General features: G+C 33.6%; 1 protein-coding gene across 5 annotated transcripts; it reads right to left on the reverse strand.

Moving 5' to 3' along the window:
• Nucleotides 1-8,362: 8,362 nt before the first annotated feature.
• Nucleotides 8,363-12,142, reverse strand: LOC127101565 (UDP-arabinose 4-epimerase 1). Of its 5 annotated transcripts, none has more exons than XM_051039012.1 (11): nt 11,849-12,142; nt 11,193-11,352; nt 10,939-11,063; nt 10,304-10,417; nt 10,096-10,203; nt 9,895-9,986; nt 9,656-9,797; nt 9,450-9,544; nt 9,135-9,264; nt 8,909-9,053; nt 8,363-8,817 (listed from the first exon to the last, which is right to left on the reverse strand). In XM_051039012.1, the coding sequence occupies exons 2-11, from the start codon at nt 11,251-11,253 to the stop codon at nt 8,582-8,584; spliced, it is 1,248 nt and encodes a 415-aa protein (XP_050894969.1). In that variant the 5' UTR covers nt 11,254-11,352; nt 11,849-12,142; the 3' UTR covers nt 8,363-8,581. The 5 variants fall into 5 exon arrangements, with proteins under 5 accessions (XP_050894969.1, XP_050894968.1, XP_050894972.1 ...); XM_051039011.1 differs by having other exon boundaries at nt 8,363-8,813; nt 8,905-9,053; XM_051039015.1 differs by having other exon boundaries at nt 8,363-8,813; nt 8,905-9,053; nt 11,193-11,236; nt 11,849-12,128.
• Nucleotides 12,143-22,675: the final 10,533 nt, after the last annotated feature.

Here is a 22,675-nt window from a genome sequence, read left to right on the forward strand (position 1 = left end):
CTAATGGCTTCCCCTCACTCTTGGCATTTCGGTTTGGGCTTCACAACTTTAGGCACATGGCTTTGCTCATACACATCTTGTCTAATTCCACACCTCCCTTTGAACCATTTACAACAACACAACTTTGGGCCTCCATGATTGGGCCCCACCGTCAATTTCCATGCCATACTCCCATTTAGGCCAATACACCCCCTGTCTTTAGTTTTTTGTCCTCATTTTTAATCACTTGTTTTCTATTATTTTTAACACATTTTAATACCTTTTTAATACATTTTATTTTGATATTAAAAACACTTAGAAAGATTAATGATAGTACTTAGAGTTAGTTATATTTTAGTTGATTTTAGTCATTAATCCACCTCATAATTGAAATAGAAATATTAATAATTAGATTTTAATTCGAATTTAAGTAGATTTAGTTTTAGAATTAATTAAATCAAATTCCTATTATTTCTTTAGAGTTAGAATTTATGCTCAATTAAAATCCATATGCTTGTGACTCATATCCTGATCATGTCCCTTTGATTGGTTGATCAAAGTCATATTTGATAAATTAATCACTTGACATTTATTTGATTCCCCTATCCAGTCAAGTGATTATAAGTCCCTTGATCACTTTATGGGATTATACATCTATACTTGCACTACATTGGATCTCAAGTCAAATTCAAGCTCAGGCTTCATGCCTAAGACTCTGAAGACTCTGCACCTTCAAGACTAGATCATTGCTTAGCTTTATCCTCCAAGTACAACAAAAAGATCATGCTTCAACATTTGTCAGTCATGATGTGAATTGTGTGCCACAAGCCTTAAGTAACGAATAATAACTAGAGGGATTTTTCATATCCTTATTTTGAGTATCTTTGGGTATGGGGCGTAGGCCCTAGTTATTCAAAGTATTCGCCTCCTTTCATAGACTTTAGTGCAATTCAAATCAAATTAATTTCAAGTCTTCCTCCCCACAGACAACACTTCAACAATCAAAATTTCACAACATTATTCTCTCTTTGGACCAAACACTACTCACTTTGGACATCCATACACTCTTTTGGGGTTAATCACCTTCTTATGGTTAAGCACCCATTTATGAATCAAACCCCTCTGTTTGGGTTAATCACCTCTCATGGTTAAAACCTTTTTCATGCATACTTTCCTTGTTAGTCACATGCTTGGACAAACCCCTTCCATTCACATTTGTCTCATTAGTCTCATACTTAGACAAACCTCTTCATGAATACTTTCCTTGTTAGCCCTATGCTTAGGCAATCCCTTTATGCACGCTTGCCTTGTTAGTCCCATGCATAGGTAAACCCCTTCCTTTCATGTTTGTCTTCTCAATCCCATGCTTATAGAGACCATGCCAAGTTTTACTTGTTAGTCTCATGCGTAGGCAACCCCCTTCATTTCATGTATGTCTTATTAGTTCCATGCTTAGATAGACCATGTCATGTTTGCCTTGTGATTCCCATGCGTATGCAAACCCCTTCCTTTCATGTCTGCCTTGTTAGTCTCATGCTTAGACAGACCATGTCATGTCTGCCTTGTTAGTCCCATGCTTAGGTAAACCCCCATATCTTCTCTATATTTGTCTTATCATATACTTGGTACTTAGACAAATCCTTTACTTGCATATATGTCTTGTTAGTCTCATGCTTAGACAGACTATTTCATGCCTGCTCGCCTTGTTAGTCTCATGTTTTGGCAAGCCCCATCATGCATGTTTGCCTTGTTAGTCTCATGCTTAGGCAAAACAATACTTTTACCACAATACTTCCACAACATTAAAATAACACTTTTGAAATTCAAGCAACTTTGTCTTTCTTTTAATTCAATTCAAGCAACTACTTTTTCCTTTTATCACACAAACCTTTTTCAAAATAATTTTCTTTCTTTTCATAAAAGAACCGTTATAATTTGTTCCTTAGCAGTCAAACTAAGATCTTGAAGCATCCAAACAAGGATCAGAATCAGCTAACTCTACACACTTCTAGGATACGATTATAATTGTTCCCTAAAATCAACCAACATATCTGTATTTTCTACCATGACTACAAAGTTCTGATTTTTTAATTGCACTATGAGAATACGTAGGCACGACGGTGAGAATCCTTGGCGAGCACACCAATTAATAAACTTATTTTTCCCTTTTATTATTTCACAAGTAACCTTTATATAGTAACACTCATTCGTGCAAAGGACAAACCAAAATGGTTCTCGTTGAGTACAGCGGATGTGAGGAGTGCTAATACCTTTCCCTTACATAATTGACTTTCTTACCCGTTTCTCTTCCCCTGGGTTTTATCAATATTTTCTCTTTCCTTTGGGAATAAATAAATTTCGGTGGCAACTCTATTGTATCTTCGAGCGTGTGATACGCTCAGGTATTTTTTGCAACGTGACAGGAATGTGGATTTTATGTTATGTATGGAGATTTTTAAAGTAGTCAATAAATTGGGTTATCTAAGAATTAAATGCATGTGGTATCATGATCCAAAGTTTTCATTTGAGTGTGGGCTTAGACCTCTTAATAATGATACAAATATTTTGAAATCAGAGGAAGGCATGAATGGTTATGGCAATGCTAATATCTATGTTCAACATATAGTATATGAACTTATTGTTCTAATAAAAGATGAAGTACGGGAGTATATTGAACTTGTACATGAACCAATAAGTATTGACTCAAATCATGGAGTTCATATTGAGGAGGGGGAAGACGTCCATGTTGAGGAGAGGAAGAAGCCCAAGTTAAGGATAAGAAAAATGTCCAAGTTTAGCAAAGTGAATATGTTGGCGAGGAAGATGATGATTTTTTTGTAGGATGATAATGATGATTGGGTGATAGTCAATTTGATGATTTAGATGAAGATGATTGGGATTTGACACACAAAGTACCTAGCCATACATTTATGCAAAAATACAATGATGCAGGCCAAGTCTCTTCAAAACAAGAACCAACAATAGTATCTGATTTTGGTGAAGGCCAAAATGTTGAATTAGATGACCTTAATACTCCTGAGGAAGTGAATATGAAGGTGATATACATTTGTATCCAAAATTTAAAGTGGCTGATTATGGTGATGAGGTGAGGCTTGAGCTTGGAATGACATTCACCATAAAGGAATTTGTTAGAGATGCGGTTAAGTCATATACAATGGAGTGGGAAAACTTGCACTTCAAGCAAAATAATAGTTATCAGGTGTGACAAGGAATGCCCATTTCATATGAGATTTAGTAAAAGGGCATCCAACCAATTCTAGCAATTGGTAAGCTTGATTGATGATCACACGTATCATATGATTTCCAAGAATATGCAAGATAAAACATAGTGGCCAGGTAAGAAGTTTATGTTTGACATATGATTACACGCACAAGAGGGGGGGGGGAGGGGAATTGTGGGGGTTTGAAAAAAGATTGCTTAAAACAAAACTATTTTCATTTTTAGAGTTCAAAATCATTTTAATAAAACGTTTGAAGATAGCAACAAAAAAATATGCAGAAAGTAAAAAGATAATGTAAGAGAGAAGACACTAGAATTTATAGAGGTTCTGTCAAAATTAAGTGATCTAATTCTCTCCCCAAGATATGATATTGAGAGTATCCAGTAATGCTTATAAGCTTTTAATAGATTGAATTTACAAACCCCCTTATACAAGGAAAAACGAAGTTTTAGGTTAACTTCCAACCAAACAAAGAATAATGGGTTGAAGCGGTTAGTCTTCCTTTTAAAAACAAACTTGAAGTGATTAGTCCCCGAGGTAAACTGATATTTTATATGGACTTAGGTCGAACCAATATGGAGTTTTGAACTGTCTATCCTCCAAACCAAATCGGGGTTTTACACGGATTGACCACGAACCAAACTCGAGTTTTACACTGACTGACCACGAATTTGGTGGCGACTCTTCTATTTTGCCTTCTTCTTCTCTTTGAAGAGGGCATTCTTCGTTTTGTTTGTCTGGTTCGTTATCCGAAACCTCGGTTACGACAAATACTAATAAATCTAGCATATAATTTTCACCAAAGTTGAATTACCAATCATATAATTTTCACCAAATAAGTGGCATTCAAAATACTAATAAATCTTTAATTACAATTGGTTATTGAAAGAGGTCAAATACCAATAAATCATTTTACTAATAAAATTATAATAGTCCAAACATATTTTGATCCGCCTGAGCATTTTAACCGAACATTTTTTATTTTAAAATTTGATAAAAACATGTATGTTTCCGAGAAATTTATTTCACACTGATAATTTTAGTGCATTCATTTTAATTTTGTGAGCACTTTTACATCCGATTTTTATTCATTTTTATCCTTTTATTTTATTTTTTAGGTTAAAATAATTAGTATAATTAACTAAGATTAATTAGATAATTAGATTGATTTTATTTTGAGTATTTAGTTTTTTTATTTTAATTATTAGAATGTTGCTAATATTCAAATAAAAGAGGAAATGAAGGTGAAATAAAAGAAAATATAGGGATCACGTTTCAGCAAGAATGGAGGACTCTCTCAATTTCTTTTTTGGACACGTGGACTCTTTCTATTGGATCTTTCCCTTTTGATTTCATGAGGAAAAAAAACAAAAGTTTCCCCCACTCCATGAGGGACGCGTGCCAGCTCATAAAGGGGAGCTCTCAAAACGCGTGAAAATGGGAAGCATTAAAAAGAAGAGATTCTCATTCATTTTGGAAGAGAGGCACATAACTTTTGTTTTCTTTTTTCTAAAAAAAAACTCTTTTTATAACTTCCTTTTCCTCTCTTTCCACCATCATCAAGCTGCCACCAAAATCGCTTGCGACATCCTTCTGCCTCCCTCTGACTGTGACCCTTCCTCAATCACCCTTTATTTCACCACCCCTTCATAATAAAGAAAACCTCCTCTCTCAAATCTTCGAATCACCATGAATTTCCTCTAATTACATCAATCTCCACCTTCTGCACGTCTCCAACCTCACCGCGGAAACCACCTTGAAGAAGCAACAACAAACACAACAACGAGCAGTTATGTTTTAAAAAAACTCATGGTTACACATTCAAGTCAGTTTCGCATTTAGATTTTGGAAATATTGAGCGGGTATCTCATCTTGCAAGAACTTGTTGGTGATATGTCTATGGAAGATATATTCTTTTAATCTGATTTTGGGCACATATGGAATACTGACCATTAGTCTATGTGTTGGACCTAGGGCAATTGTTGTACTTACACTGGTTGAATAGGAATAGGAGACCTCGAGTAATGGCATGGGAAATTAACGTTCTATACATAGCCTAACCCTGCTTACACTAGCGGACTAGGGATAGAAAGCTCTAAGTAATGGTTAGTGAGTTATTTTGTGAGGGATCGGCTATAACGGTTTTATTAATTCGTCGTGGGGTTATAGTGAGAAGATCATTCATACAAGGCATCAAACATCAACAATAGAGGAATAGGGGATTCTAAAACACAACTTGACCGCTTTCGTGATTATGTTTAATCGCTTATTTACTTTTGGCAGTAAAACTCAAAAATCCCCCATGTTTACTAATTTTTATATTTTCCACGCATTTTGTCTTGCCTTAAAGGCAGTTCTCGTGGATTCGATCTTTTTATTACTATGAAATTATCGATACATTTGTCGAGAAGTCATCAGTTAAGTACTACAACACTCTCTCTAGACGTACGTAGACTCTCAATCGTCTAGGAATACATGTGAGCTACATCTACACTATAAAAATCTTGCTAAACTCTAATCTAGGAGGACATGTGAGCTATATATGTACTATAATATTTTCTCTAGACATCCGTAGACTTTCAACTGTCTAGGAGTACATGTGAGTTACGTTGGTACTACGACACTCTCTCTAGATACAACATATTCCCCCTCTAGTATAATGCATGATGAATCATACATACGATAATTCCTCCCGGTCTCCTTCCCCTCTTTAAAACACATTTGCCTTGATTACCACATTAGGGTCTTCATAAGGTTTTACCACACATTCACTTTGATTGTCGCATTAGGGCTTCACAATAATTTTATTAAACCTTCAACTCGATTGTTACATTAGGGCTTCGCAATGATTTTACCAAGTGTCACATAGTCAACAGGATTCATTGATCAATAAGTGTTATCACATACACTAGAAGAATTACATGGAAAATTTAAATCTTTTAAAAGAAATACGATACATAGTCGTCATTTTAATACACCATTGGATAGAGCTTTGAACTAGCTTTCTAACACATCCAAATGCGTCTCAATCGGAGTTACGAAATATATTTTACGGTGGTTTTAGGGTGTGTAACTGCCTTAAATTTTGACCAATTTCGAGGGTGGTAACCGGTTATAGACAGAGTATAACTTGTTACACCACTGTTCTGAACCAAAAATCACTCGAATTCCCATCATTTTTCCAACCCTAGTCTCATAGAATCATGTCTTAACCTAAGATAGAGTTGTAAACATTTCAAAATCGTACATGCAAATAGAATTTCACACACATTCATGGCAAGAATGAAGTTAATAGGATCAAACATGCAAGTTTCAAGAATTTAACCAAAATCCCCTCATGCAATAATCCTAGGTTTTAATCTCAATTAAAGCCTAAGAACCCCACATTAGGTTAAATCTTGAATTAAAGAGGAATTAGATGATGATGGAGATTCATAATCCAGAGTTTATGAATAGTCATCTCGTAGGGAAATTCTCATAAGAATTAGGATGAATTTGCGGTTTAAGGGAAACCCTACTATCATAAACGTTAAAATATTGATGTTATAGAATAATCTCTCCTCTTACCTTGTTATTGCAGAATTTCCTTCGTGAAACTCTCAACAATGACAAATACTCTTCCTTTCACAATCTTTACTGTGATCTTCTTGGTAAATTAGTTTCTTTGGATAAGAAAAGAGGGTCTATGGTTTTTCTCCTTTTTCTCAAAAAAAAATAAGTGTGTATCATTTGATTCTCTCTTTTGATCCCTTTTCCTTTCTTTTCTCTACTTTTCTCTTCTCTCCTTAAAATCTAATTTTTATTTCACTCATTTTTCTCTCTATAAATTACTCCCAAATAGTAATTATAATAATAATAATAATAATAATAATTCATTCAAAAACAATTAAAAAAATTAAATAACAATGAAATAATATTTAATCCAAAAAAAAACTATTGAATCTCTCATACCACCATCAAGGTCGATGTTATGAAGGGTTAGGCCCTTAACATAGAGCCTCAAAATTTTACTCTACAAGAAAATTAAAGAATATCTATAAAAAAAAGTTAACATTATCAACCCTTTTACCATAGGTACATGTAACTTACTCACTAAAATGTATTGGGAAATGTTAATAAGTACACATATCTACTTATCTATTACTATATTTTAGTAAATATTAAGCAAAAATTAACTCATACATGAAGAATAATGTTTTTGGTTGGGTCTAAAATTTCAACTTATAATTCATACATGATAAACATCCCCTTAAAAATCAAGTACCTAAAGTTTGCAAGAGTATAACCAAATATTTTATACCAAACTCACTTTCACTTATTTGTCAGTGAAAGAGGAGTGAGAGACAATTCAGAAGTAAAATCATAGAGAAACTCATGACCATGATCGGAAAAATCAGTGAACAATATATCAATTTAAATAAAAGATAATTCTAATTTTTTTTCCTTTTTTTAACAAATTCAATATTTAAAGTTGGAACAAGACCATTTTAAAATAGAAATTTATATTTTAAAAAATATTACCCGTCTCTAAATATAAATTTTTCTTTTATCCTTTTTATAAGATTTATATAAAATCTTAAAGTTAGTTAATTATTTCTTTATCAATACATTATTAACTATGTTATATGATATATTTTTCTGTAATATGTAATAAATATTCTATTTAAAAATTAATTAATTATCTTTTTACAAGATAAATTCGTAGAGCTATACAAATTACCAACAAATTTATTTTTAAACTCCCATGACTTATTAAGGGAAGAGGCAGATGCTGTTTTTTTAATGTAAATGATCCGTACAGAATCATATTAGAAGAGTTGTTTATATCAATCAATGTTGCAGTTAATCCCAACCATGATATAGGTTTTTATTGCAATATTTGATGTTTGTTTATAATTGAAAGCAATGTTGCTTGTACTCACACAATGAGTAAACGACATATTACAGGACCACATTTATAAACCAAAAGCGACAGATACAACACGTAAGACACATCAAAAGTCCTTTTATCATGAGCATGCACATGCACAAGACCAATGTACCTTACCAACATTAAATTACTGTAAACAATGCATGTGACAGACAGCAGAAAAACAACAAAAGGTAGCAATAGTTGCAAGGAAAAAAACATGCATAAAAAGTTGGAGAAGCCTCGGCATTATATTATTGAATCATATTATATGGTCAATAATAACACATATAATGAATGGACTATATATACCAATAACTGTTAAGTGAAAGAAGAACAAAAAAATATCATTCTCTTTCTAATATCTAATATAGCAAATGAAAATGCAGATATAACATAGATGCTGCTGCTATTGCTTCTAATCTTTTACTATTTCAGAATTCGGAATATTTCAATATACATTTGGAATCCCGTATCCGCCGTGATGAGATTTCTGCCATCTCCATGCAGTTTGTATACTCTCTTCAAGATTAGTGCGATGTGCAGACCATTTCAGTTCACGGTTGATCTTCGTTGGGTTACTATACACTTCGGCGTAATCACCGGGACGACGAGGGAGGTATTCTACTTTAATGTTCACCCCTGTAGCCTTTTTGCAAGCTTCAACAAACTCCTTCACTGAGCTACCTGATAAACAGAACCGAAACGATAACCATGATGAGACAACTAAGAAAATCAAAGGACTGTATTCATATTCTAAAGTGTTTATGTAACCTACCTTTTCCAGTGCCAACATTGTAGATACCAACTTTAGCAGGTTGTGCCTTTTCGAGAGCTTTCACATGAGCATCAACCAGGTCTGTTACATCGATATAATCTCGTATGCAAGTTCCATCGGGCGTCTTATAGTCTGTTCCTCTAACCTGCAAAGTAACGGCAACATACTCGGTTTCAGGAACTTCATTCATGAGTTTTTTTTAATGACTCAGAAAATATCATCATACCTTTAAGCCAGGAATAATACCACGAGCTGCATCAAAGCAGGCACCGGATATTCGACCTTGCTCTCGCAATTCAGGTCTTGGAGCCTCGCCCAATCTTCCTTCAGGGTCCGATCCAATCACATTGAAGTATCTAATTCAAAAGTATAGCCACCATATTAAAGAGAAGAAAAAAACTGAATGAGATAAAAAAAGCAAAGAGCATCATGCAGTTCTTTAAATGAACCCATAACACAACTATATTAAGAATCATTTATAGCTTAAGCAACAAAGGAAAGACGAAAACACCGAGGAAAAATGCAAATGTAAAATACAAACCTGAGAATCATTATTGCCATGTCTGAATTTTTAGAAAAATCAAGAATGATATCCTCTGCCATCTTCTTGGCTTTCCCATATGGATTAATTGGGACCTGATATATAGAACAACAATGCTAACACTAAACTTTACCTTCGCAAGCAATAAACCAATCGAGGATGCAATGAGAAAACAAAAATTTATCAACGAATGTTATATTTCCCACCTGCGGTGTTACTTCTGTAATGGGCATCTTTTCGGGTTCTCCGTATGTTGCACAAGTACTAGAATATATCAATGTCTTCACATCATGTTTAGCCATAGATTCCAATACCAACAAGGTATTTGAAGTTATATTGTGATAATACCTGACAAACATAAAAATTAGAAACCGGAAAAAGTGCCAATTTCAATGTTTTCAAGAGATTAAAGTGCCTGAAAAGAAACCAAACCAGAAATGCTTACTTAAGAGGATCCACAGTGCTTTCCCCTACGTATGCAACAGCAGCAAAGTGCATGACGGCATCAAATTTGTTCTCCAGAAATATTTTATTAACCTGATAAAGAGTTAGTAAAACAAACTATCATGAGATTTCCCTATAACAGCACTAATAGAAATAAAAGTGTAACAGCAAAATATTTCTTGTGATAAAAGAGTATAATGACCGATTTTGGGTCTCCCAAGTCAGCATATATAAATTGAAGCCTTCCGGGTTCTGGAAATAAGTCTTGAAGAACCCTGACGGCACCCAAGTTTCCTCGTGACAGATTGTCCTGCAATAAAGAGAAAAATTCATGTTTGTAGCGACCAAATTGACACGTACATTTGGCTTTTATTAGAGAACCATTCCTTTTTATGAATAGAGAGACATACTACTATGGTGACACGATAATTTTCCTTCAGAAGTCGAAGAGTAGCATGTGAGCCAATAAAGCCTGCTCCACCTGTTACTAAAACATGAGTGATCCCAGGTTCGTGGACGGCAAACTGAAAAAAAGGAGGAAAATGCGAAATAAAAAAGAACAATTAGCGAATAACAGAGTAAAGTTACAATAGATTTAAATGCATAGATAACAAAAACTGGAAAGGAACATTATAACTGAAAAGAAAATGGATCATCAATTTTATTTTTTAACTGAATAATCGATAAACATAACCCTTCAATAAGTAATGATAGCAAAGACAGAAACTAAACAGGACTAGTATATCTGCCGTAGACTAAAAAATGACATCTCAAATCTCAAAGGCCTAACAAATGACTCTTCTATGAGTATGATCCTACACAATCGAATAAAAATTTGACAGATTATTCTAGTCAAGAAAAAATGTTTCAAATACACAACAGGATTATACCTACATCTTCCAAGTTCGATTCTGATTCCTATGTAAAAAGTCAATTATTAACACCAAGAATAGTAAACAATGTAATCTATAGATGCATCAAACATAACAAATGTTTACACAAGGTAATGGACACTTTGATGGTATCAAACCTATATGAGGATTACCGGATTAGGGGAATACAACGATGGAGATCGCTTGATCATGAAAATACATATTGTCGTTAATGCAGCAGCGAGAAAAACTTTTCCAACCAAATTGCCCTTCCTTTTTGGGTCTGCATAATCCATACCTAAAAATAGAGGAAATCATAAGAAACTACATTTTCAAACACAAATCACAGTGCCACATGGTTTCAGCAAACTCAGCACGATTCAAAACATGCACTAAAATACTTCAAATATCAAGGACAAAATCTTACTTCCCATTGCTGTAGGTCTGGTTGTCCTTGCTTGAGTTCTAGACCTGACAAAATTTAGCATTTGAAAAAACCCTATCACTTAGTGTCAAGAATAAACTCTTATTCCTTGATACCTATGATCAAATCAAGCTCCACTCCTAGACAGATCTTGAGAGACATACTGCAGTAAAAAAAACCAGACCATATAACACATTTTCATATCTAGAATTGAAAACAACCAAACCAAGTAAGAAAAACACCAAACAATCAAAAATATAACAAGCAAATTGACCCTAAAATACAGATATAACACTGAATTCAAAAGGAATGTACCATCAGAAGAAGAAACCAGTGATGAGTAATTGAAAAAGCAAAATATCTAAATTTGAAACACTAGTACTAAAAGACATGCAAATCAATTACTATGATTCATACCATTTAAAGCAAAGTAGTTGTTTATAAATCAAGAAAACAAACAAACAAAACCGAATCCTTAGCCTCTCCCATTGTTAACAAAAGGACCACATTCCAAATTAAGGTGCAACAATCGATAATTGAAAGCAACAAAACTTATGCAGAACAAAACAAACACAGAAAACTCCACAGTTTCAAGATCCAACACATGGCAAAACCAAACAAAACATCCGAGAGATAGATATAGTTCATGCGAAACAGACCCGAAAATTGTTGTGGCAGTGACAAGATCTTAATGGATAAAGGGGGAAATGGTGTAATTGAAAGTTTTTGAATGTGTAGCAGAAAAATGGAAGATGTTGTGGAAGAAGGAGAAAAACGAAAAATGAAAAGGTGAAAGAAAGAGGGAGATGGAGAGGGGAGTGAATGTGAATGGATGAGTGGTGGATGTGGAGAGAGAAAGAAGAGAGAGAGAGAGAGAGAGAGAGAGATGGGGAGAGAGAAACGGGGAGTCAGTTCTGTGCGTGGAGTCCATGTTGTTGTGAAAGAGAAAACGCACACTGAACGAATGAGAGTGCAACAACAAACAATAACGAACGACATCGTCCAAGGATGATTCATTTCTTTCTTTCTTTTTTTTCTTTAAAAAAATCGTATAAATTATTTTTGAGTAAATCAAAAATTGTAAATGTATGTCAATTAGATATTTTTAATATATAAAATATTAAATTACTTGTTTGAATTTTTAAACTAACTTTATTTTAATCTTTTTATTTGTAGAGATACTCAATAAATACTCAGATCCATTTAAGAATAATCACCTGTGTTTTTTGTGACTATCATCTCATCTGATTGAGCAAATCATGGGTTTGCATTACAAAGTAAATCAGGTTGGTCAACAATAGTATGGACTCGACGAGGAAAGTTTGTTCCGAGAGACTGAATAGAGCAACTCGTCTCTCGAGCTTTATTGTCAGACCTAACAAGACCCTAGTTTATTCAGTGTGAGTCATAGAAGTGGTGCACACAGTTGTATCAATCATATGCGAGTCTTCGTCATTTCTAGAAGAATATAACCTTGATCTAGAGTCACCTTGAGGTGTATCTGGGACGAGGATAGGGAAGTTCGTAGAGAAGTTCCACAAACTCGAGACTCTCCACTTTCGTATTCGATGAAGACTCTTTGCTGGTGAGCTCGAGAATGTTGTTTAGGGGTGCATCATATAGGTTAATCATGACAATACGCAAAAAAAAAGACAATGATGTACCTATATATGAGAATGAGAGAGAGTATGTGAAACCACGGGTTAAAAAGTAACATAATGCCCAAACACCTGAGCAAAGAGAACTAGTAGACAAAACCAGAAAGAAGAAATGAGTGTGTAGTATCAAGAAAGCGAAAAGAGACCTTTGGGAAAGCCTTCCTTTTATAAGGAAGGCAATTGATAATCAACGATTCAGATCAAAAGTAGGAAACAGATCTAAAGGTAGCAAGTCAACCGTCTCATCAGAAGTAGTGAAGAGCCAAAGTACTCTGCTACTCTAATTAGGGAAATCATGTCATAACCTGTACCTCTAGAGTCACACACCTGGAGAGAGGAGTGAAATGTTTCAATGATGGGAAAACATTTAATGCGTCTGTCCCCCACTACTTTTTTAATTGACTTCAAGCATTTATACTTCTAGTTCAAAGCAAACGACAACCTCTGAGGTCGACCACGAATGCTAAAGACTTCCCCGAAAAGCCTTGGGTGCAACCATTTTGGGTTGCCCTAAAAGGTAAGGCCAAATTGATATCAATCCACTCCAAATGACCCAGGATATAAAATTCATCTAATGAGATATTAAAGATATATTTTTCTGTTATCTACTTTTACTATACGTATCTTGAATCTTGAACCGACATGAGGATTGGAGTGCAAATCTTGCAGGTACATCCCGTATCGGAGATCAGCACCACCAGTTCAGAATTATTCATCGTTAAAAATATACACGTAATTCTGATTCCAAAACGAAACATATAGTTTGTCGGTTACAAATTAAATAACTTTGTTAAATAATCTGTTTGAGTTTATTAGAATTAAAATTTCTTAAGTTAGCTGACTTATAAAAGGTTATGACGATATAGTGTAAAGGTTATGCATTTTTAATACAAATTTTTCTCTTTTATTTTTCTATCATTTATCTTGTTAATTTTTTTTTAATTTGGTATCTGACTTGAGACCGACTAATCTAAGAGGACCAATCTACTATCCACTAGAGAGACAATTTAAAGTCATCTTGCCAATTGTTGTCATAGTATTGGTAATATAATATTCTATATATTTCCTTATCCTTATCTCACTCTATCTCTTATCAGAACCAATATCATAAACCCTCTTTTGTTTTATCACTTTATTTCTCTCTCTCTGGAAATCAACTTATGAGTCTCTCATCATCTTCGTTTTCTTTGATAACGAACACCATCGACGAGGTTATCATCATCCATCCCCATATGCCACCACTTACACCAATACATACTTCATCCACTAATGAGCCCGTCACCCCATCGTTCAAAATCAAAACCCTTATTGTACCTATCAAACTTATATGTTAAACTCTTATTTCATGCATCTCAGCGATAACCTGAAATTGTAATTATTTCTCTTTCCCTAAATGATTATAACTATCATACATGGTCTCGACCCATCAAAGACTCCCTATATTCCAAAAATACATTAAGTTTTCTTGATGAAACCTTAACTCTTCCTTAAAGTTCCAACATAATATATCTTGCTTGAGACCGATACAATATTATGGTAATGTCATGGTTGACGAATTCCATTGAATCAAAGATTGTTTAAAGTGTTTTTTAGATGGACACACGCGCGTGAAATTGGGAAAGAACTCTAAGACAGATAACACCAAGGAGATGCATTTTGGATATATGGTCTATAAGAGGAGATTTAATCTTTTAAGCAAGGATATCAAAATATTACACAATGTTTTACCACTTTGAAGAAACTTTGGAAGGAACTTGATAATTTATGGCATATACCTACATGTAACTGCACAGTCAAGTGTTCATGTCTTCTTCTTCCAATATTCGAGAATTATATAGAGAATGACTATGTCATTAGTTTTCTTAAGGACTTAAATGAACAATATGCCTTGTCTGATCCTAAATCATGCTTTTGCATCCCTTACCATTGAAAAAGGTTGTGTCCCTCCTCATTCAACAAGAAAGATAACTTTGACAAAGAAAGTATAACCTTAATATTATACAAGAAATTTATTTGATGTTGTAAATTCAAAGTTGATCACGACTTGATAGTCTGTAGAACTCCAAAACATAATAGGCCAACAGATTGACGCCACCTTTGAAAAGATATATATTGACGTCAATTGGGCTCACAACACCATATACAGTCGTCAATCTAATTGACGCCACCATTAAAAAAGTAAGTGTGGTCGCCAATTCGTCTGGCACCACCACTTCGTTCCAAAAAAATAATTGTTTGATAGCGGGATGGATTGAGAATTTTTTGAAACCTAGGTTATTTTGAAAATAAATTCGAAAAAGTGGGTTATTTGAATTTAAAAATTCACATTCCCTCTCTTTTCTTAATGAATTGATTAATGTGTATTACTTTGAAAGTCAAAATGCTTAAATTGTGGCGAATATATTCTACGATTTATCTTTTAGTTGCGAACGTATATCGTTGATGACCATTAATACATATTTAAACATTAAAAGTTTGAACAGAATATTTTATCAATATAGTTTTATTTTATATTAATATTAATTGACATTGATAAAAATAATTTGACAAAACTATTATTCGGTTTTTTTTATTTATCACTTTTCTTTTAATCTCTGAAAGCGACATTTATTTTCCAGTCGAAAAAGTGTTCATTTTCGAGATTTAAAACCTAAATAATTACCATAAATATAAAAGAAAAAATAATAGATCAAATTGAAATTGATTCCCACAACATCAATTAAAAGGTTAATTAAATAGATTTTCAATTTAAATTAAATGGAAATAACAATTATTTTACAAAATTTATGGATGACAGATATATTACGGAATATTCCCTTAATCCGAAAAAATCCTAGGAAAAAAATCATCATTTTTTCTCAAATTATTTAATAAAAATTACTTTTATTATTATTTAATTGGTCTCTTTCAAAAATGCATCTTTTATACAATAAAATTAAAATGAACTATATTTAATTCAGTCTCTCTTGATTTATAATTATTATGTTATATATTTTTAATAAAAAATTTAAATTATTATGTTATATATTTTTAATAAATGTGATTTTTATTTATTTAAAAAAGAAAATTGGAATGGAAGGTACTATATTTAAGTTGAATTTGCTTTATAATAGTCCAATGATGTGCTACCATTTGTTGTGCAATGCGCGATGAACGCGGCACTCAGTCCCCGCTTAATTAAATCTGCATGCCATGCCGCGGACTGTACTAGTACCACTTTTGGACCTACGTGTCTGTTCATGTGGGCCAATTCCTTTGAATTCGAGATCTTTTCTCATAAAGAAGGAACTGCACAAATCATCATCACCATTAATAAGGACTATTCATTTTTGTCTTTTTTATATTCACTCTTTCCTTATTTATAAAATTGTATATTTCAATCAGTCTAAATGAATTATTGATTGTGGAACTGAAAGAACAATACATTGCATAATATTAAAAAATAAAGTTAAATACAATTTATTCTAATTTTAATTTATTATTGTAATAAAAACATTTTGGATTTCCCATTATAATATATGTGTCTTGGCCCCTTAAGTGATTGTTTATCTGATTTTATTTATTTATTTATATATAATTTTTTTTCTACTTTTTTATATTTGATTTTTATTTTTTTTTCTCTAAATTTTTAACCTTTTTTCTACCTTCTTTATATGTTTGTTTTTTTTTAATTTTATTTTTAAATAATAATTCAAAGTTTAAAATATTCAAAACAAAATTCAAAAAATTCAAAAAAAAATCATGTGGACTACCAAATTAGTAAATATGAAGATTCTAATTGATTAATCAATAAAGAGGATAAAAAATATAATCTAAATGAAGAATAAAAAAAATTGTTACATGAAATAAAGCATAATTCATTCACGATATAGTGAGATTAAATGTATTTAACTCTAAAAAAATATGAACGGTGTAATTAGGGCTGGAAATGAGTCGAGTCGAGTCGAACCCGTCGTCAGCTCGACTCGACTCAATAAGAATTGGTTTACCTTGAAACTCGACTCGAGTTCAACACGAACTTTTTTTAAGCTCGAACTCGACTCGTTTTAAGTTCTTGAACAACTCGGTTCAACTCGTTAGGTTCAGTTTGTTTACTTCACGGACTAAAAAGTCATTTTTTAAAGTTTAAATTTTTTTATTATATTTGACATTTTAAATTATTTTTTTTAAAGGGAAAATATTAAAACAAAATAAAGCTTTCAAGAGATAAATTTAAAAGTCTAATTCAAAAACTATTCTTTTTGAGTTTAAGTTTGTCTCAAAAACTATTACAAATATAATAAAATAGTACAACAAAAACTATTAGAAATTGATACACTCCCATCACAAAATGATTATTCAACTTCAATCTTCATTACACCAACTGTCAACTGTCATAGCTAGTAAGGAAAGGATAACCTGCAAGATGGAAGAAGATAATTTTTAAGCCAATTAAATTCATATATCAGAATACCAACACAACATGATCATGGTATGCTATGCTAAATCAATTACTTCTATAAATAAATTCATTTTAAATATATCACAAATAGCGGTACCTTTTAAATATATCACAAATGTCAATACTTCATATATCACAAATAGCAGTACCTTAAATCAATTCTTTTTAAATTCATGAAATTTCTAGATTTATGTTACAACATTGGTATGGTTTGAACACCATATTAAAGCTCACAAATTAATATACATTGCAGTTACCTTTTAAATATATCACAATTAACACAATACTAATTCCTCATATATATATATATAACAAATAGCAGTACTTTAAATGATTAATTCTTTTTAAATTCATGAAATTTCTAGATTTATGTTACAACACTGGTATGGTTTAAACACCCTATTAATTGTATGAGATGCTAACAACTAACAAGTAATAAAGACTAAATACACAGTTAATTATACAACAATCTCACTCACCTGCATTGATAACTCTCTATTTATCATCAAGGGAGTAACGTAATTTATGTTTGCACTTGCTCCTGTTGGAAATTGTTTTGCAATATTAGTTCCAAAATGACAAAAGAGTTAAATAGCATTTAATGATTTGAATTCAATTTTTTAGTTATTGTTTTGTTTGAATTTTGAATTCAATTTTCATATCTTTTCATGAAATAGTGTCATATATGAAACATTGTGTTTTATGGTGAAATGGTGTTGTTTCATCAAAGGTTGCAAACTTTTGAAACAACATCCATATCTCCTATAAATATATGATTCTATTCAGAAAAATAACACAAGAACTAAAAACGTATTTCTCTTCCAAATTCCAGAAAAATCTTCCTTGCATTTCGGGTTCTTCACTTGTCTTGTGCAGACTCGAAATTAAGGCTGATATTATCCTGAGTGTTCTTGCATTTTCCAACTCTAAGACATAATAAAAGAGTGCTTGAAATACTTTTAAGGAAAGTGATTCTCAATCACGATTCAGTCCTGGATCCATTTAGTTTTACCGAATTTTCTAACAATCTTAAAAGTATTAGTAACATAATGGCTTCAGACGCTGCTGTTTCAAGCATCAAAGTGATGAACCAGGATCTTGTCAAGTTAGATCGATTTGATGGAACAAATTACACAAGATGGCAAGACAAGATGACATTCCTATTGACTGCCCTGAAGGTTCACTATGTTCTTGATCCCGACCTACAACCAATACCTGAACCAACAGAAAATGATTCGGAAGAACTCAAGAAGGAGTGCAAGAAACTCAAGAAGGAGCGCAAGAAACGCAAGGAGGACGAACTGCTTTGCCGTGGACACATTCTGAATACTTTATCTGATCGTCTCTACGACCTCTACACAGACAATCCATCGGCAACAGAAATATGGAAGGCACTAGAATTCAAGTTCAAGGCTGAAGAGGAAGGTACGAAGAAGTTCTTAATATCTAAATATTTCGATTTTAAATTCTTAGATTCTAAGCCCATTCTTCCCCAAGTGCATGAATTGCAAGTTCTGGTCAATAAAATAAAGGCAGTAAAAATAGACATCCCTGAGACCTTCCAAGTCGGTGCAATTATTGCAAAATTACCACCTTCATGGAAAGGCTACCGAAAGAAACTGTTGCACAGTTCCGAGGACTTCTCCTTGGAGAAAATTCAGAAACATCTTCGAATCGAGGAGGAATCGAAGGAGAGGGAGAAATCAGAACCCCCTACTCATTTCAAAACAAACGCTGTGACCAACAAGGGAAAGAAGAGACATGATGGCATGAAGAGTCATCTTGGACCAAAGAAAGAACATAACAAGTTCAAGAACTCTGGCGGTCATAAAGGTCCAAAGAAAGGATGTTTCGTATGCGGTAAACCTGGACACTATGCTCGAGATTGCAGACAAAATAAAGCAAAAAATGAGATCAATGCAATTCGATCAGATGATGACATAATTGCTACAGTGAGCGAAATTATGGCAATCAAAGGAAAAGTTCAAGGTTGGTGGTATGACACTTGTGCTACGGTGCATGTTACTTATGACAAGGCTGCATTCAAAACCTATTCTGAAGCAATTGATGGACAAGAGGTACAAATGGGAAATGAAGTTCGCTCTAAAGTTGTTGGAACCGGTTCGGTCGAACTTAACTTCACTTCTGGAAAGAAAGTTACACTTGTAAATGTGCTTCATGTTCCAGACATGAATAGGAATCTTGTTAGTGGGGATTTATTGGGAAAACCGGGTATTAAATCTGTATATGAATCAGGCAAACTTATTTTGACCCGTAATGGTGTATTCATTGGAAAAGGATATTCCGCAGAGGGAATGATCAAACTATGTACTAATGATGATATTATTAATGAAATTTCTAATTCCGCTTACATGCTTGATTCCGTTTCTTTATAGCATAATAGATTAGCACATTGTGGTATTAGTTCTATGAAGAGACTAATTAAATCTGGACTAATTCATGTAATATAAATGATTTCAAAAAATGTGAATTATGTGTTGAATCAAAAATGATTAAGAAGCCTCTCAAAAGTGTTGAAAGGAAAACGAAATTACTTGATCTTGTGCACTCAGATTTGTGCGAATTTAATGGCATGTTGACACGTGGAGGGAATAGATACTTTATTACATTCATAGACGATTCCTCTAGATACACTCATGTATATCTCTTAAAGCATAAAGATGATGCATTTAATGCCTTTAAGACTTATAAAGCAGAAGTCGAAAATCAATTAAATAAAAGTATAAAGGTCCTTAGAAGTGATAGGGGCGGCGAATACTTTTCAATTGAATTTGATGCATTCTGTGAAGAGCACGGTATAATACATGAATGTTCGGCACCACGAACACCGCAACAAAATGGCATGGCAGAAAGAAAGAATCGAACATATCAAGAGATGATGAATGCCATGTTGATGCATTCTAAATTACCCCTTAACTTGTGGGGTGAGGCATTATTGTCCGCCTGTCATATAATCAATAGAATTCCGTTAAAGAAAACTGGTATATCTCCATATGAGTCATGGATAGGCAGAGCGCCAAATATCGGTTACTTTAAAGTGTGGGGGTGTGTGGCATACTACAAAAACATGGACTCTAAAAGAACCAAGTTGGGTCCTCGAGGAATAAGATGTGCTTTTGTAGGATATGCACAACACAGTAAAGCATATAGACTCTTAAATCTAGAATCTAATGTAATTGTTGAATCCCGGGATGTAGAATTCTTTGAAAACCTTATCACAAAGGATAAAGGATCGGAGTCGGCCACTAATAAAGAATCTCATGAAGATAACTCTTCTCGGATTGTAGAAATACAAACTGAAGGCACTCCTATAATCATTGAACCACAACCCGAGCCTAGGATAAGCAAGAGAATTCGGAAAACAAAGAATCTAGGACCAGATGAGATTGATTCTCAATCTATTTCCTTTTATCTTGTTGAGGGAAATTGTAAGAACTTTGTTCAACGCATTCCGATTATTCTTCAAGTGGAAGATGATCCAAAAACTTATAAGGAAGCAATAACTTCAAGGGACTCCACCTTTTGGAAAGATGCTATCCAAGATGAAATGGATTCAATTGTATCAAACCACACTTGGGAACTTGTTGACTTACCTAAGGGATCAAGGCCCATTGGATGCAAGTGGGTGTTTAAGAAGAAATACCATAGCGATGGTACTCTAAACACTTATAAATCCAGATTAGTGGCAAAAGGATTTAGACAGAAAGAAGGCATAGATTACTTCGACACATACGCACCAGTAGCAAGAACAACTACTATTAGATTGTTGTTTGCCTTAGCATCTTTGAATGATCTTATAATCCATCAGATGGATGTTAAAACAGCGTTCCTAAATGGAGATCTCGATGAGGAAATCTACATGGAACAACCAGAAGGCTACCTGCTTCCTGGAAATGAACAAAAGGTGTGTAAACTTGTCAAATCCTTATACGGACTAAAACAAGCACCAAAACAGTGGCATCAAAAATTTGACTCTGTAATACTCTCAAATGGATTTATTCCTAATTCTTGTGACAAGTGTTTATACACAAAGACGTGCAAAACCACTGTAATATTCCTTTGTCTCTATGTCGACGATATGTTGATCATTAGTAATGATTTAAAAGGAATCTTAGAAACAAAGAAGTTTCTAACATCCACTTTCAAGATGAAAGATCTTGGACTTGTTGACACAATTTTAGGGATCAAGGTTAAGCGAAATAGTGGGGGTTATGAACTTAGTCAAACCCACTATATTGAGAAAATGCTTGATAAGTTTAAACATCTAAACTTTAAGGAAGTAACCACTCCATTTAATCATGCCAACAAACTTCAAAAGAATAATGGAAGATCAGTGGCTCAATTGGAATATGCAAGTGCAATAGGGTGTCTAATGTACTTAATGCAATGTACCAGACCCGACATATCATTTGCAGTCAGTAAAATGAGTCGATTTACTAGTAATCCAAGTAATGAACATTGGAAGGCAATTACAAGGATTTTTGGCTATCTACTGAAAACCAAGGACCTTGGTCTTCACTATGGAAGGTTCCCTGCCATATTAGAAGGATACACTGATGCGAGTTGGATATCTAATATTGGAGACCATAAATCTACAACTGGATGGATATTTACACTTGCTGGTGGAGCAATTTCTTGGAAGAGCAAGAAACAAACATGCATTACACTTTCGACCATGGAATCAGAGTTTGTGGCTCTCGCTTCCGCCGGTCAAGAAGCGGAATGGTTGAGGGATCTTCTGTTGGAAGTTCCATTGGCTAAAGACAATGTCTCAAAAGTGATGATACATTGCGATAGCCAAGCCACATTAGCAAGAGCATTCAGCGAAGTGTATAATGGAAAGTCTAGACATATAGGACTTAGACATTCGTTCGTAAGAAAATTGATTAAGGATGGAATCATTTCACTCACCTACATACGAACATGCTATAACTTAGCAGATCCGTTTACTAAGCCACTGGCCAGAGACTTAGTACGAACAACCTCGAGAGGAATGGGGTTGAAACTCCTTAAATAAAGGTTCCGACAGCGGCAGCAACCCAATCTTATGTTAACAAAACATTAACTTCAAGATTCAATGGGTAACAACAAGTCGTTGAATTGGATGTAAGTCAAGAATTTGGGAAATAAGGTTGACTGTGTTGAATTGAGGGTTGAGGTTTCCAAAACCTCTTAATGAAGTTCATTAACGAAGAAGAGTATCTATTGGAAAGGATGCTATATGAACCTCACCTATGTGAATTTTGAGATGGTGCCGTCTCAAAGTGAGAGTTGGAGTTTCTCTCATGAAAAATTCATGAAAAGGATAGCATATGGCCATAAATAAGTGCTAAGCGAGATATGTAAAGGAAGAACCTTTAAAGAGT

This window comes from Lathyrus oleraceus, chromosome 7 (genome assembly GCF_024323335.1).
Source record: "Lathyrus oleraceus cultivar Zhongwan6 chromosome 7, CAAS_Psat_ZW6_1.0, whole genome shotgun sequence".
NCBI lineage: Eukaryota > Viridiplantae > Streptophyta > Magnoliopsida > Fabales > Fabaceae > Lathyrus > Lathyrus oleraceus.